The sequence below is a fragment of the Ictalurus punctatus genome, chromosome 20, assembly GCF_001660625.3.
Source record: "Ictalurus punctatus breed USDA103 chromosome 20, Coco_2.0, whole genome shotgun sequence".
Classification (NCBI taxonomy): Eukaryota; Metazoa; Chordata; class Actinopteri; order Siluriformes; family Ictaluridae; genus Ictalurus; species Ictalurus punctatus.
This window is the reverse complement of record NC_030435.2, coordinates 5,886,883-5,900,507: the sequence shown is the minus strand read 5'-3', so window position 1 is coordinate 5,900,507 and position 13,625 is coordinate 5,886,883. Positions and strand designations below refer to the sequence as shown.

Sequence of the window (13,625 nt, the reverse complement as noted above, 5' to 3'; positions counted from 1 at the left end):
GATGTACATTACAAAGATGTAATGCTAGTATGCTACTGCTACATAACTTTTGTTATTCTGAGATCACTAGAAAAGTAAGATAACAGTGCATTTATCGATTGATAAATGTTAAATAAATCAGAAAAGCCATCCAGCCATCCATTTTCTGTACCGCTTATCCTACACAGGGTCGTGGGAGATCCTGGAGCATATCCCAGGCAAATCAGGTCACAAGGTGAAGGACACCCTGGACAGGGTGCCAACCCATCGCAGGGCACAATCACACATACATTCACACGCTATGGACAATTTGGAAATGCCAATCAGCCTACAACTGATTTTCATACAACTGAACTTTGGACTGGGGGAGGAAACCGGAGAATCCAAAGGAAATCCCAGAAGCACAGGGAGAAATTACAAGCTCCGTAGACACAGAGCGGAGGTGGGATTTGACCCCCAACTCTGGAGATGTGAGGCAAGTGTGCTAACCACTAAGCACTGCCAATATAGCAAATTTTAGAAATGTTACACCTTCTGTTCAATCAGAACCAAAAAGAAAAGCTTTGTTGCATAGTGTAGTATATAGTATAACATAGTATAACTATCTAAATGCTTACTAAACCATCTCCCTTTTCCTCCAAAACACTTATCAAATATCAAATATTTGAATATATATACATATAAAATATTTAAAACTTTTATATTATAATTTTGAGTTGAGGGTTTTGGTTTTTCAGTATTTGCAATAATATAGTCAAACAAACATAAGAGCCAAATTCTTTAATTTTCTTTAATTTATCAAAACAACAAAAAGATCTTATATTGTTTTTTTATATATATATATTTATATATATAAAACAAAACATTTTAAATATTAATAATTCTTATATACAAATTTTAAACAGTACACGACATAATAACACATTTTCAGTCATAAAAACGTTATAAAACAGTACATTTCTGTTTCCAAAATGTGAGAGTTGCGAGATTTGTGAATGTTAGGATACAATGTTGCTATTTTAAGCATGTCTACATTCATACACAAACTAGAGGTGTGTTCAACAAGACCATCTGGGATACACTAGAAAAATGGAACATGATAATAATTATACCCTTAAATTCCTAAAACAGCCAATAATCTATCAAGTAAATGTTCACAAGCAGATTCAGTGATGTAAAAGCCCTCTAATAAGATTGTAAGAAAGTCTTGCGTAGTTGAACACACCTCAAGCTAATTAAGGTCACTGTTTTCTAGAGGAACAGGGTCTGGGAGAGAAGGCATATGTGAATTTGAGTGTATATAAGAGGAGTGTGTCTGTGTGTGCATGTACGTGTGGTAGTACAGGGGGGGGGAAAGTCATACTGTGTCCTTCACAACCAAAAACAGAGCAGCTGCCTGGTCTGTATCATCCACAGGACTGCAACCTTTTACACATTTCACTCTTACTGAACCTTTCTTCTGCTTCAATTTTTCAGTTCATTAATTTCCTCGCAACGTCTTCAAGGTTCATATTGAGAGTAACACTGACAAGGTTCTTGGGGTTAAAAGAACAACAACAGCAACAAAAAAAAATCTTCCCGGACGCTGAGTGGCAGCTCAGAAGGCGTTGGGTCGCTCTGTAACTGACTGTCTTCCATGTAAGATCTTTAAATGCCAAAGAGACAAAACATATAAATAACCACAAAATGCAGAAACAACAATGTGTTTTGTGTACTCTTTACCATACTGCTGAGCAAACAGAGTATCAGGATCAGTTAAGTGAACTCCTGAACTACTAGGTGGCTTATAAGCAATATCACAGACCTGTTCGTTCATAATGGCAGAGAGCTCGTTCAGCATGTCTTTGTAGTGAGCTCTCATTTCCTCCTGGTACTCCAGCTGGTCCTCCTTTATCAGCCGCTCATTCACGTCCAGAGCCTGGCCACACGCATCTGCAAACTGCCTGCAAGGGGACACACATGCTGGGGTTATAATACAATTTCTGATACACTATCCTTAACATTTATAAACATATAAAAAAAGTCTTAGAGCGCAGTGTTTAGTCTTTACCCTGTGCCCCGACTGTGTGGTTTGTTTGGGCAGGTGAGAACACAGCGATTATACTCGGGTGTAAAAGGTTTGGTTGCAGTTATAAAGGCTCTGAATCGACCCAGGCAGTATCTTTTTATTTTGCAAACTGAGCCAAAGGACAGAACTGTAGAACTGCAAAAATGTCATGTGTTTTATATATATATATATATATATATATATATATATATATATATATATATATATATATATATATATATATATAAGATTCAGATTCAGAATTGGCAAATGGATTAATCGGTGCGAAAAGTGCTAGAAAACTAGTGGCTTTACACAGAGTAGAACTGGAAGAGCGAGCTAGCACTGATGCACAAGAGAAGGAATCACACAATAATTGGAAATTACAAACATGGTTCGTGAAGAATGTGCGAGAATTTAAGTTCAAACCTCAAACCTCAAACATGAGTAATATAGAGAGCAGTGTCAGACTTCACTGTAAATGCTCATATACAATAATGACCATAGGTAAAATAGTACCTGAAGATCTCTTTGAGCAACTTGACTTGGTTGTCTGGGTATTTCTTTGCATTTTTCTCCTCCAAAAATGCCCGAGCATATGCCATTGGTCCTGCATTTACCTGCAGAAAAAGTTCAAAAGACTTATACCACAACTCTGTTAAATTCTCATTTCTGATTGGTCAGAAGGTGTTGATTAATCTTCCATAAGAACCGCTCTGAGAGTAGCCGAATGTAAGGCAAATCACGGGTTTATATTAACAGATAAAAATTATGACATGTTACTCTTTAATAGATAAAATAATTGAATCATTGGCAGATTGCTGTGAATTAAGATGACTTCGTGATCTGCTGCTAATGCTAATGTTGCTAAATAATCAACTTCAGGGTGTAACGGTAGCTCAGGACATAAAACAGCATGCCCGAGTGTGTTTTATTCTTTACTTCAGGAATTATTTATGGTCAAAAAAAGGGCCAAGTAAGTAAGGTGTGACATTCGAAAATTGAAGCTGGAGATGTGTTTTCAAGATCGTCTTATAAGTGTGTGTGCATGTATATGTGTGGATGCGTGTGTGTACCTTCACACTGACACTGCCCTGAAGCTTAAGCTGCAGCCGGATCATGTCCACCTCATCCATCTTGCAGAGCTGGTTGAGTTCAGACACTTTGCGGCTCATCTCATCGATGGCCACCTCGATAGGGTTCATTTCTGTGCTCTGCTGCTTCACCACCTGGATCCGCTTCTTCAGGTACGGGAACATGGAGCTCGCTATTCACCAGTGAACAATTATCAATCGATTAGCAATGCAAAAATCATTTCAGAATTTTTGTAAGTGGATAAAAATAAATAATACTTTTTATTAGAATTTTGACTGATAATAATTGTACATTCTCAAATATACCTTGGAATACCTTGGTTTGGTTTTTTTTGCCATACAATGGATTAGAAAATGTTCTACATTTCAGGCATCTGTTTAAATTTTTGTAGCCTAGCCAGAATAGAGCTGCTCTGCTCTGACCCTTTCTCTTAAAAAGGGACAAATAGTTTCAACAGAACGGCGGGATCAGTTGGGAGAACGGGCCAGACTTGTCTGTTTTCCGTACAAGGCTCTAAATCTTACAAACTATGTCTTCTAGTTTAAAACTGTAAAACAAAGCTTTTGCAATAGTGCCTATTTTCATATGAAACCAGTGGATATTCCAACATTTAGTCCAACTCACTGGTCAGGATGGTGCGCCTCTTGCACTGTTCCTCCACGTCGCCATGCTTCTTGCCAGAAAGAGTAAACGGTGTCTCAAATACGAAGCGATTAATGTTGTGATTCCTCTCAAAATCGGTCTTCTTTTCCTGTTGCTCTTTCTCATCAAAGTATGGCACCACATATGTGACCTGAATGTAGGCGAATCTAGGATCCAGGTCTTTGGGGTTCACCTGGACCCAGATACACATGGTATTAAAGATGTGATAAGGTTTTAGAAGCAATACTTTTTTGGAAGATACAAAAATATCGATACAAAAGTGATGGGAGAAGCAGAAGAAGGCACCTTGTTGGAGTCCTGGATCATTTTGACATTGTCTGCGCCAAACTTGTCGGAGTAGAGTTTGAGGAGCCTCTGAGAAATCTCTGAAAGGCCTGTGAGCTTCGGCTCTTTGTAGATAAACTCCTTACTCTCCTCCTCTTCGAAGAATCCCTATTAGACAGGGTACCGTTAGTAGTGAGATCAATTCTGTATGTATATAGATCCTGCTTTAAACCTTGGTCTACACTGTCCTCATGTGGCTGCATTGTTAATTACTAGTTATCTTGCATTATGCTTCTTTGCCATGGCTGTAATATGTGATTACTTTGATGGAAGCACAAAAGCACTCATCTCTCACATGACCCAAAAGTTAAAGCAGTTAATACAACTGCAAGACATTGCTATTAGTTAGGCTGTAATGATTGAAACGGCATGGATTAAACCACCCAAACACTTAGATACCTCTATTTGACCTGAGAGCTTTTCCTTTCTTTAGTATCTAAAGAAATAGCTAAACCCCCATATTCCACATACTCGGAGTTAGGCATAGGCATAAGGGTGACTTATGGTGGAAATACAACACAATACAGTGTTACATACCATACATAAATATGTATGTATGTATGTATAAATATGTTCAAATATTAGCTGTGTAGGAGAAAAGGGTATGGTTAAGTTGTTTAGAGCAGGAAACGGGAAGAAAACGTCAGAAAGTGAACAAAACTAAGCAAACTTACCACTGCCTGACACAGAAAACCAAAAGGAAGAAGAGAGCAAACGAAGGATTTAAAGAAAACAATGTGAGAGATGATCTCGTGAGATCATCCTCAAAACTGACAATGAAGACTACATAATGATTCAGATAAGGGCATTATTATTTTTATTATTTGCTACATGTTTAAGGGTTCGCTGTTTCTGTACAGTAAAAATCAAGCTACGTTACACCATGAGGAGTATGCCTTTTTCGCGTCATGAACAGCGCTGCAAATCTGAAATTGCATATTCTTATCCTTCTTACACGTACAGTGTCCTCCACTAATATTGGAACCCTTGGTAAATATGAGCAAAGAACTCTGTGAAAAATTGTCTTTATTGTTTAACCTTTTGATCTTTTGTTAGAAAAATTCACAAAAATACTCTGCACTCATGGATATCAAACAACTGCAAACAAAACACAGGTTTATAAAAAATATCTTTGTTAAATATAGGTGTGCAACAATTTTTGACACCCTTTTATTCAATACTTTGTGCTACCTCCCTTTGCCAAGATAACAGCTCTGAGTCTTCTCCTATAATGCCTGATGAGGTTGGAGAATACATGGCGAGGGATCTGAGACCATTCCTCCATACAGAATCTCTCCAGATCCTTCACATTTTGAGGTCCATGCTGGTGGACTTTCCTCTTCAGTTCACCCCACAGGTTTTCTATGGGTTTCAAGTCAGGACACCGGGATGACCATGGCAGGACCTTGATTTCCATATGGCTACCTCTCTGTGTACACTAAAACCACCTCTGGTGTTCATTGCGAGATCTATCTAACCATAGAACCCTATCCCATTTGAAGTTCCTGTAGTGTCTGGCGAACTGAAGATGCTTGAGTTTGTTTTAGGATGAAAGGCTTTTTTCTTGAAACCCTTCCAAACAACTTGTGGTGATGTAGGTGACTTCGGATTGTAGTTTTGGAGACTTTCTGACTTCTGCAATTCTCCAGCTGTGATCCTTGGAGATTTTATGGCCACTCGAACCATCCTCTTCACAATGTGTTGAGACAATATAGACACACGTCCAATTCCAGGTTGATTCACAACATTTCCAGTTGACTGGAACTTCTTAATTATTGCCCTGATTGTGGAAATGGGTGTTTACAATGCTTGTGCTATTTTCTTATAGACACTTCCCATTTTGTGAAGCTCAACAACCTTTTGCTGTTTATCACAGCTATATACCTTGGTCTTACCCAGTGTGATGAATAACTAAGGGAATTTGGCCTGTGTGTTGCCTCATATTTATACCCCTGTGAAACAGTAAGTCATGGTTGAACAATTTCCTGTTCCTAGTCTCCCAGGTGTACTAAAAAAAATGTAAAATATCAAATGGGAATATACTTCAAATATATTTTTCTCATATGAATGCATAGTGACAATAAGTGTTGCACACCTATATTTAGCTATTTTTTTTGGATAAACCTGTGTTGTGTTTGCAATTGTTTGATATGCATGACAGCAGAGTATTTTTGTGATTTTTAAAATTTTTTTTTTTTTTACAAAAGATCAAAAGGTTAAACAATAAAGACAATTTTTCACCATATTTACCAAGGGCACCAATAGTAGTGGAGGGCACTGTATCTGCAGGTAACTTACCTGTCCGTAGAAAGCCACACGGTAGTATCGGCCAAACAGACGCTTCTCTGAGTTTACAACCTCGTTCACTTTCAGATATGAGCGATGGATGTCGTAATACAGTTCTGACAGTCTCTGCAAAAATGCACACACACACACAGATGCAATGTCTTCACTTTTTAAAAGAATGAGTTCTCAGTATAAGAAACTCACCTCGAGGTCTAAGACTCACCTTGAAATCTCGTCTCTTCTCATAGACGGCGATGACGGGCTTATTGATATCTGCTATGAGCTCATGCCTTTCAGACTTCCACAGATAATCCACACACAGCTCGAGCTGGTCCACCAGTGTGTCCTATTAAAACAGACACCCCAAAAATCATCAGTAACAGTAAATACCATTATACCACAGTGCTACTGAAAAATATAGTTTGTTCAGTACCTCAGTGTAAGGTGTATCCTGGGTGCCAGTATCCTCCTTCATGGCTCCTTCCTCCTGCACGTTGGGGGTGATGTTCATAAATGCAGGCCAGCCCATGCTGAATGAGGCTGCAGGTCCCAACCAGAGCCACAGGTTAAACAAAGAAAGCAAAGAGCAACGGATTATTTACTTAGTTATCTGCTCATGACTCTGACTATCTGCTTATTTATACACTCATTCATCCAACCATCTGTCCACTCAGTTTCAAGCATTTCCACGTTATTAAAACTTATTATAAAACACAGTTTTATAATTATTTGCGACCAGCATGCAGTCACGGTTCACACACTGGGCAGACAGCATGGTGAACTGCAAGCAACCCCCACAGCACAAGTTAAAACAAAATAGTGTGCAGATGAAATAAAAATAAGTCTACTGTATACCAGGGCTCATCAACTGGTGGAAAGCACGACTCAGCAGCAAAGTATATCAGTGGACTGAAGTGAGCACTAAAAATGCTGCAGCAGAACTGATTAATGTATGAAAAAAAAAATGACTAGTGGAATGACTCCAGTTTTGTAAACATGGAGCAGCTCGATTTTTCTGTAACAACTGAGTTTAAGAACTGAGGTCAGTTTGTAATTTCTTCCTGATTAGTGATGACATGACATGATGAATGGAAAGAGAGGTATGTGAAGTTCAAAATAGACTGGCCAGAGTAGAGGTGTGCAGTGGGCGGTTTTTATTTTAATAAAGCCCATCAGATATGAAACTTATTAACATGAGAATATGCAGGTTGTATGTACATTTACCGCATTCATTCATTCATCTTCAGTAACTGCTTTATCCTGGTCAGAGTTATCGTGGTTTAAATGACTCATTTGTTTATGTTTTGGGAAACAGGACCAATTAAATTGGCTATAAAAGGTCGTCAGGAAGTACGGGAAAAAAAATATTAACTGCAGGAGTAGGCGGGATTGAGAATAAAAAAACACATCACATGTACAGTACACCTCGATTTCAGAGTGGAAAAGTGAAGCACCATTGCGAATTGTCTTATCGTCTTGTTTGTAGCGATGAACTTATCATTAACAATTAAGCATTAATTGGTAACTGTCATAATTCAGTCGTGTTAGCTGCTTATCCAAAATTTTTTTAACAAGGGATTTTATGTAAATGGGGCTGGATTCACAAAACATTCTTAAAAATAACATTCTTCTTAACTGCCATTATATGTTTAGAATATTAAGAATATTTCGTATTCCCAAAAATTCTTCTTAAGATGGTTCCTAAGGCAAAACTTAAGAAAAATTCTTAAGAAACTTGTAATATATAATAAATACTGTATAACTACTACAATATTTTAGCTCTTGCCTGCTGTTTTTGTTTCTGTTCTTCTCCTTCATGTCAAATCAATCGAATGGTTTCCAATTTCCAGAAAGTACATTCTTCTGTGACGGTTAACGTCGCTAAACGAACACATCTCACACCCTTTACATTCGAACAAATGATCGGGAGGTGATTGCTACTTTTTAAAAAGAAAGGGTAATAAATTGATACATTTAAAATTTGACAGTATTGAATTTGTTGTAGTTATTACTCTACTGTTATTTTATTCTTAATGAAAAAAAATTGTGAATGAAAAAAAAATGTTCATAAGAAACATATTTGAGAACTTCTTAAGAATTTTTCAATAGTTGCACTTAGGAACATCCAGCCCCTGGACCATTACAAATTTGAGTTAAATCCCCCTGTCTATACACGTGATCTTTTATATTGTACCTGCCTGGAAGACTGGAATCTGTACAATGACCCTAAGCATAAAATGACGTCCATTATCAAGCCGTTTACAAGCTTTTGAGCCTCAGGACTCACCATCAAATATAAAAATTCACACTCAAGAATATCCATTAGATCTTAGTCCAGGAGATACAGCACATTCAACACTCACTAGAGTGGAGAGTTTCTAAGACATGGTAAGTGGAGGAACACTCACTTTCTCCTTCTTGAGGGGTTAGTAAAGGGCAACAGTTAATTACATTGGCCTCCTCTGTACCCATGGTTGAGATCCGTGCCTTTTCAGGCTTCCAGTAACCTGTGATTGCAAAGGGGCAGGAGGTTTAACACAGGTTCACTTCTGTTCATCGGGATCTTAGCTACTCAATTTCAGAGCATGCTTCTACAGGCAAAAATAGAGAGAAAGCAGGAGCATGCATGGAAGCTGTGGCACTCATTCTCACTCACGCACACGTACAAAAGCCGTACAATCACCAAGGCCTCATTACAGTTACGAGGTCTAGAGAAGCCATGAAAATGTGATTCATTTCTCCAGGCAGCAGTCACTACAACCGTTTGTAGTATTTTATGTAAAATGAGAAGCAGAGGGGGAAGAGAAGATAGTGGTTATGCTGAGAAAATGGAAAATCTAGTGATAAGGCATGCCACAGATGTTCCAGCTTAAAGTTCACTTAAGCTTACTGCCCTGAAGAACAGAACTGAACAGAATGCCGTGCATGCAAAGTGCAACAGGCAGTGCATGGAGGTTTATGACCAGCAGGGGGCACTCACCTCTCCTCTTCAGTGACTCTGCTATGAGGGCAGAGATATGGATGTAGCACATGGCAGCCTGAAAGGAAAGAAAAAAAAATCACACAGCATTGAAACATGTTTTTTTATTTTATTTTTGTAACCACTAATATTCTGTGTATAATTTAACTCTTCATAACCCTCCGTCTCTTACCTCAGACAGGTCTCCATTGCGGACGTGGATCTTGGCCATGCTTTCCAGCCAGGTCCTTCGCAGCTCAGGGGTGCTGGCATACGAGTTGGCAAGGCTGTACTGCAAGTCTACCAGCATCTCCGGGTCCTTCTCGTGCTCCTTCATTTGCGACGTAGCCATCAGGACGGTACGGATTCGCTTCGTCAGGTCTTTCACATCAGCCGGGAATGTCGTGTTCTGACAGGAAACAAAAATAAATTTACTTTTCCAGACAACACATGATAATACTGTGAAGTGAAGACTCAAAGTGAATCATGTCTGAAGAAAAGTGTGGCACTTACTTTAAGAGGTGCATCGCCATTGGCGAAGTTGTTGATAATGGCCAGAGACTGCTGGAAACGTGAGCCTCCTATACCTGCATCTGCAATCAGCTGACTCACAGCTTTAATGACCTGTAAAATGAAAAAAATATGGGAATAAACACAGCCACGTTTCCTAGAAATACACATTTCTTTATTCTATATCAACAGTAGTGTGGAAAAGTGTTTCTTTTTTTTATACAAATGTTACAGATGGATTGATGACTTCTGTATTATTGAGTCGGCAGATTTTCAACTATTTTCACCTGTTTACTACTGATATATATATTTTTTAGGGTTGTAGCACTAAATATCAGCTTTTTATAGTTTATTACTGTTCACCGCTCTTGATAGTATTTCTTATGTTTTTCATTTAATTAATTAAAATAATTTAATTGAATTTTTGCATGTGCCTAAGACTTGCACACTAGTGTATACTGTAGAATAATTTCATAACCTACTAATTATGTTCATAAAAATAAATTGTGCTGTGATCATAAGGGATTTATTTTCACACTGGAATGAGACCCTGGCTAAAAACGTCTGGTTTAATATGTAGAGATACTGTAGATAGATATAGCTGAGGAAAAAAAAATAATGCCATCTCATGACTGTATGACTATACCTATCGTTATCAGGAAACGTATTTTTTAAAAAAAGTTTGTTTTCAAGTTGTTTTTTATGACTGGAAAAGTAGTCAATAAATGTTCTGTATTCTAATGTTTTTCAGGATCCATGGGAAGGCCTCTATATATAGAGAGCATTTCCTTGATAAAGGAGTGATGAATGGCAGCAGTAAAGCTCAACAAACTTCTGGCACAGAGCCTAATTAACATCTGCAGGAGTCCAAACCCCCCTCCATCAGCCAATCAGCATGCTAAAATCAACATGAGCATGTGAGATGAACCAGTGAAGCAAAGAGAAACAGATGATTGATGAGCCAGTGCTTTACTAAACTGGCACACAGTTATTCTTAAAGTGGCGTCGTTATTCTTATTCATGCCAGTCACCCAGATGTGGTTTTGAATACATTAGCTGCACCATAAGCCTAGCTCAAAACAGCAGGACGCTTCCCTTTCCCTTTTCTGTTAAAGAGGAAGATGGCATTCAAAATGACTGTTGCGCACAAACACAGACGAACCTGGAGGTGGGAACGGACGATACATTTGCCCTTGGTGAACTCAAAATTCTTCCTCATGAGGAAATAGAGGAGGGCAGCGGCCTCGGTCTGTGTGCTACTGGATCGATGGTTACAGCATTTCAGAATCTCGTAGCATAGACAACCACACAGGTCAGCTTTCCCCTGGAAAAACACGCAGGGGAACTACAGAGAGAGAGGGGGGGCTTTTTAAAATTCCATATAAATCCACAATTTGACATCTCACTGTATTCAGAAACCCAGAATGCTCTAATGAAGATAAATGAGTTAGTAAATTTGTTATAACAAATGAGCTGTGTAGGTAGGACATGCGTGTGTGTGTACCTTCTGTATGAAGAGGCGCAATGCAGCAAAGACGTGCCTAAGAGTGGTAGTTGACTGATTGATTTGGAAGAAGAGCAGGTAGGTGTCGAATACTTTCTTCATCAGATAGTTCTGACCTTCATCCTGCTGCAGCTGTTTCTGTACAGGAGGAGAGCAGAGAAGGCATCGGACACAATAAACCTTTGTAGTCATCTTTAAAAAAAAAAAAAAGGTTACGAAATTTGCTTACATTGATATATTGTTACAACAAGGATACCGTATTGTCGAACAAAACGCCACTATTTAATATCATCCCATGTTCAAAGGTACAGTGGCCTGCAGAATTTTTGGCACCCTTCATGAAAATGAGCAAAACATTACACTATAGGAGAAAGGATTTATCTGTGTTTTAAGAAAATCATTCTGACTTGAAGTCAGAAGTCTTTTGTAAATAATAATACTCTCAAAAATATATGTGCCGAAACCCATAAGGAATATTTAAAATAAATGCATGCAAACTGTCATTCTTAAAAAATTTATTATTTTAATTTGCTCTCAGTTCCCAGGAACTCAGTTGTTGCCTTTTGCCGCGTCGTCTAATCCTGGGGGTATAAATATTACATGCAAAATCCTTTTGTCATTCATCACCATGGGAAAGTGCAAAGAACTTTCAAAACAGTAGAGACAGATGGTTGGTGACCTGCACAAATCAGCTATATTAAAAACACATAAGCAGTTAATACATAAGAAGTTTATCATTCAGCACAATTAGGACCATTAGGTATAAATGCAAAAATTTATCAATTTTAAAATGTATATCCTAAATGTATATATTTCTGTACAGCTCTTTTGTGACAATGTTCATTGTTAAAAGAGCTATACAAATAAAACTGAATTGAATTGAAACCTAATGGTGTTATTCTTATATATGACATGGTTCTCATTTTCATTAAGGGTGCCAATAATTCTGGAGGGTTGATAGAATTTCTACATCAATATTGTAATTAAAGAGAAGCGATTAGAATAAATGAACATATTAAGCATGTGTTCATAGATTATTGAGAGCGCCATATCTGTGATTTGAGACACTATTCACATTGTAGGCATTCAATAAGGAATGAATAGTAAGCTGATGCTATAATGTGTGCTATATTCAAACGTGATTGACAGTCTGAAATAGCATGGTGAATGCTTTTATCATTAGGATACTCTGATCAGTGATCAGAGTGATCAGTAAAAACAGTAAAAGCAGAACTGAGTAAAGCCTGTTCTGGTAGCTTCCCCTTGTGGAGAAACTTCCACCTACCAAACGTGAACAATGTAAACAATTTGGACATGCCGATCAGCCTACAGCACATGTCTTTGGACTGGGTGAGGAAACCGGATTACCTGGAGGAAGGTGGGATTCGAACCCTCAACCCTGGAGGTACGAGGAAAATGTTCTAACCCCTAACCACAGTGCCTCCTCCTACCAAACATGTAACTACTTAGGTGTTTCCCATTTTAAAAAAACAAAACAATTGATAGACAAAGCATTTCACTAACACTCCTGTTGTTGTTGTTGTTTTTTAATCCACCAGATGGCACTGTCTTAACATGAAGAGCTTGGCTTTACAAATAAATCCAAATAAATAGCACAGCTACACAGAATGGATGAGCGCCTGCTGACCTTGTGGTGCTGCACGAATAGTCCCAGGACATCGAGCACGGTAAGGGACACTTCTGTGGACAGATTGGCTTCGATGTCTGTCGGGTTGAAGTTGTCATTCTCAGCTGAATTCCCATCTACTACACACACACACACACACACACACAATTAACATATAAGGCTGCACAATAACATTAACATTACAACTTATGTGAAAACTCAGAGTTAAGGCTGTAATTGCTAAGAATATCTTGTAATTTAAACTAGTATATACAGTATACTTACTAAGTCTGTAAATGCCAAGTAGACCTTTAGTTTTCTGATTTCCAATACTAAAATTGAAGGTATTTAAAGGTTAGCTGGCTAATGGGTGCTCATTGTGTCACGGTGATATTACCTGTTTCCATCATCTGCAGCAGTTTGGGGTTGGTGAGGGCATTCTTTCCCCGAAGAATGGGCATGGTATGGGAACGTGCATGTCTGTGCCCATCCTGACCTGACAGCATCCTGATCGTCGAGAATAAAGAACATAGTGTGGCTTATGATCTTAAAAACCAATTCGTTTCACTCTTAAAAGCATGAGTGCTAAGAGCACTGGCATATGAGATGCACTTTCCTTCACTGTTAGCTT

The 13,625-nt window shown here is 38.3% G+C and overlaps 1 protein-coding gene across 7 annotated transcripts in view; it reads right to left on the bottom strand.

The window, feature by feature from the left end:
* Window positions 1-744: 744 nt before the first annotated feature.
* Window positions 745-13,625, bottom strand: part of dock10 (dedicator of cytokinesis 10) — a 110,921-nt gene continuing 98,040 nt past the window's right edge. For 5 of the 7 annotated variants that reach the window (XM_017495833.3, XM_017495829.3, XM_047162829.2 and 2 more), the window contains 17 exons: window positions 13,392-13,501; window positions 13,016-13,134; window positions 11,368-11,505; window positions 11,026-11,208; window positions 9,867-9,977; window positions 9,547-9,762; window positions 9,375-9,432; window positions 8,803-8,901; window positions 6,828-6,934; window positions 6,618-6,740; window positions 6,407-6,520; window positions 4,070-4,216; window positions 3,746-3,956; window positions 3,103-3,293; window positions 2,546-2,646; window positions 1,784-1,922; window positions 745-1,624 (listed from right to left, as the gene is read on the bottom strand). In XM_017495833.3, coding sequence (XP_017351322.1) covers window positions 1,577-1,624; window positions 1,784-1,922; window positions 2,546-2,646; window positions 3,103-3,293; window positions 3,746-3,956; window positions 4,070-4,216; window positions 6,407-6,520; window positions 6,618-6,740; window positions 6,828-6,934; window positions 8,803-8,901; window positions 9,375-9,432; window positions 9,547-9,762; window positions 9,867-9,977; window positions 11,026-11,208; window positions 11,368-11,505; window positions 13,016-13,134; window positions 13,392-13,501 — 2,215 coding nt within the window. In that variant the 3' untranslated portion in view covers window positions 745-1,576. The remainder of the gene's footprint in view (window positions 1,625-1,783; window positions 1,923-2,545; window positions 2,647-3,102; window positions 3,294-3,745; window positions 3,957-4,069; window positions 4,217-6,406; window positions 6,521-6,617; window positions 6,741-6,827; window positions 6,935-8,802; window positions 8,902-9,374; window positions 9,433-9,546; window positions 9,763-9,866; window positions 9,978-11,025; window positions 11,209-11,367; window positions 11,506-13,015; window positions 13,135-13,391; window positions 13,502-13,625) is intronic. The other 2 variants (XM_017495830.3, XM_017495832.3) reach the window with 1 other exon arrangement.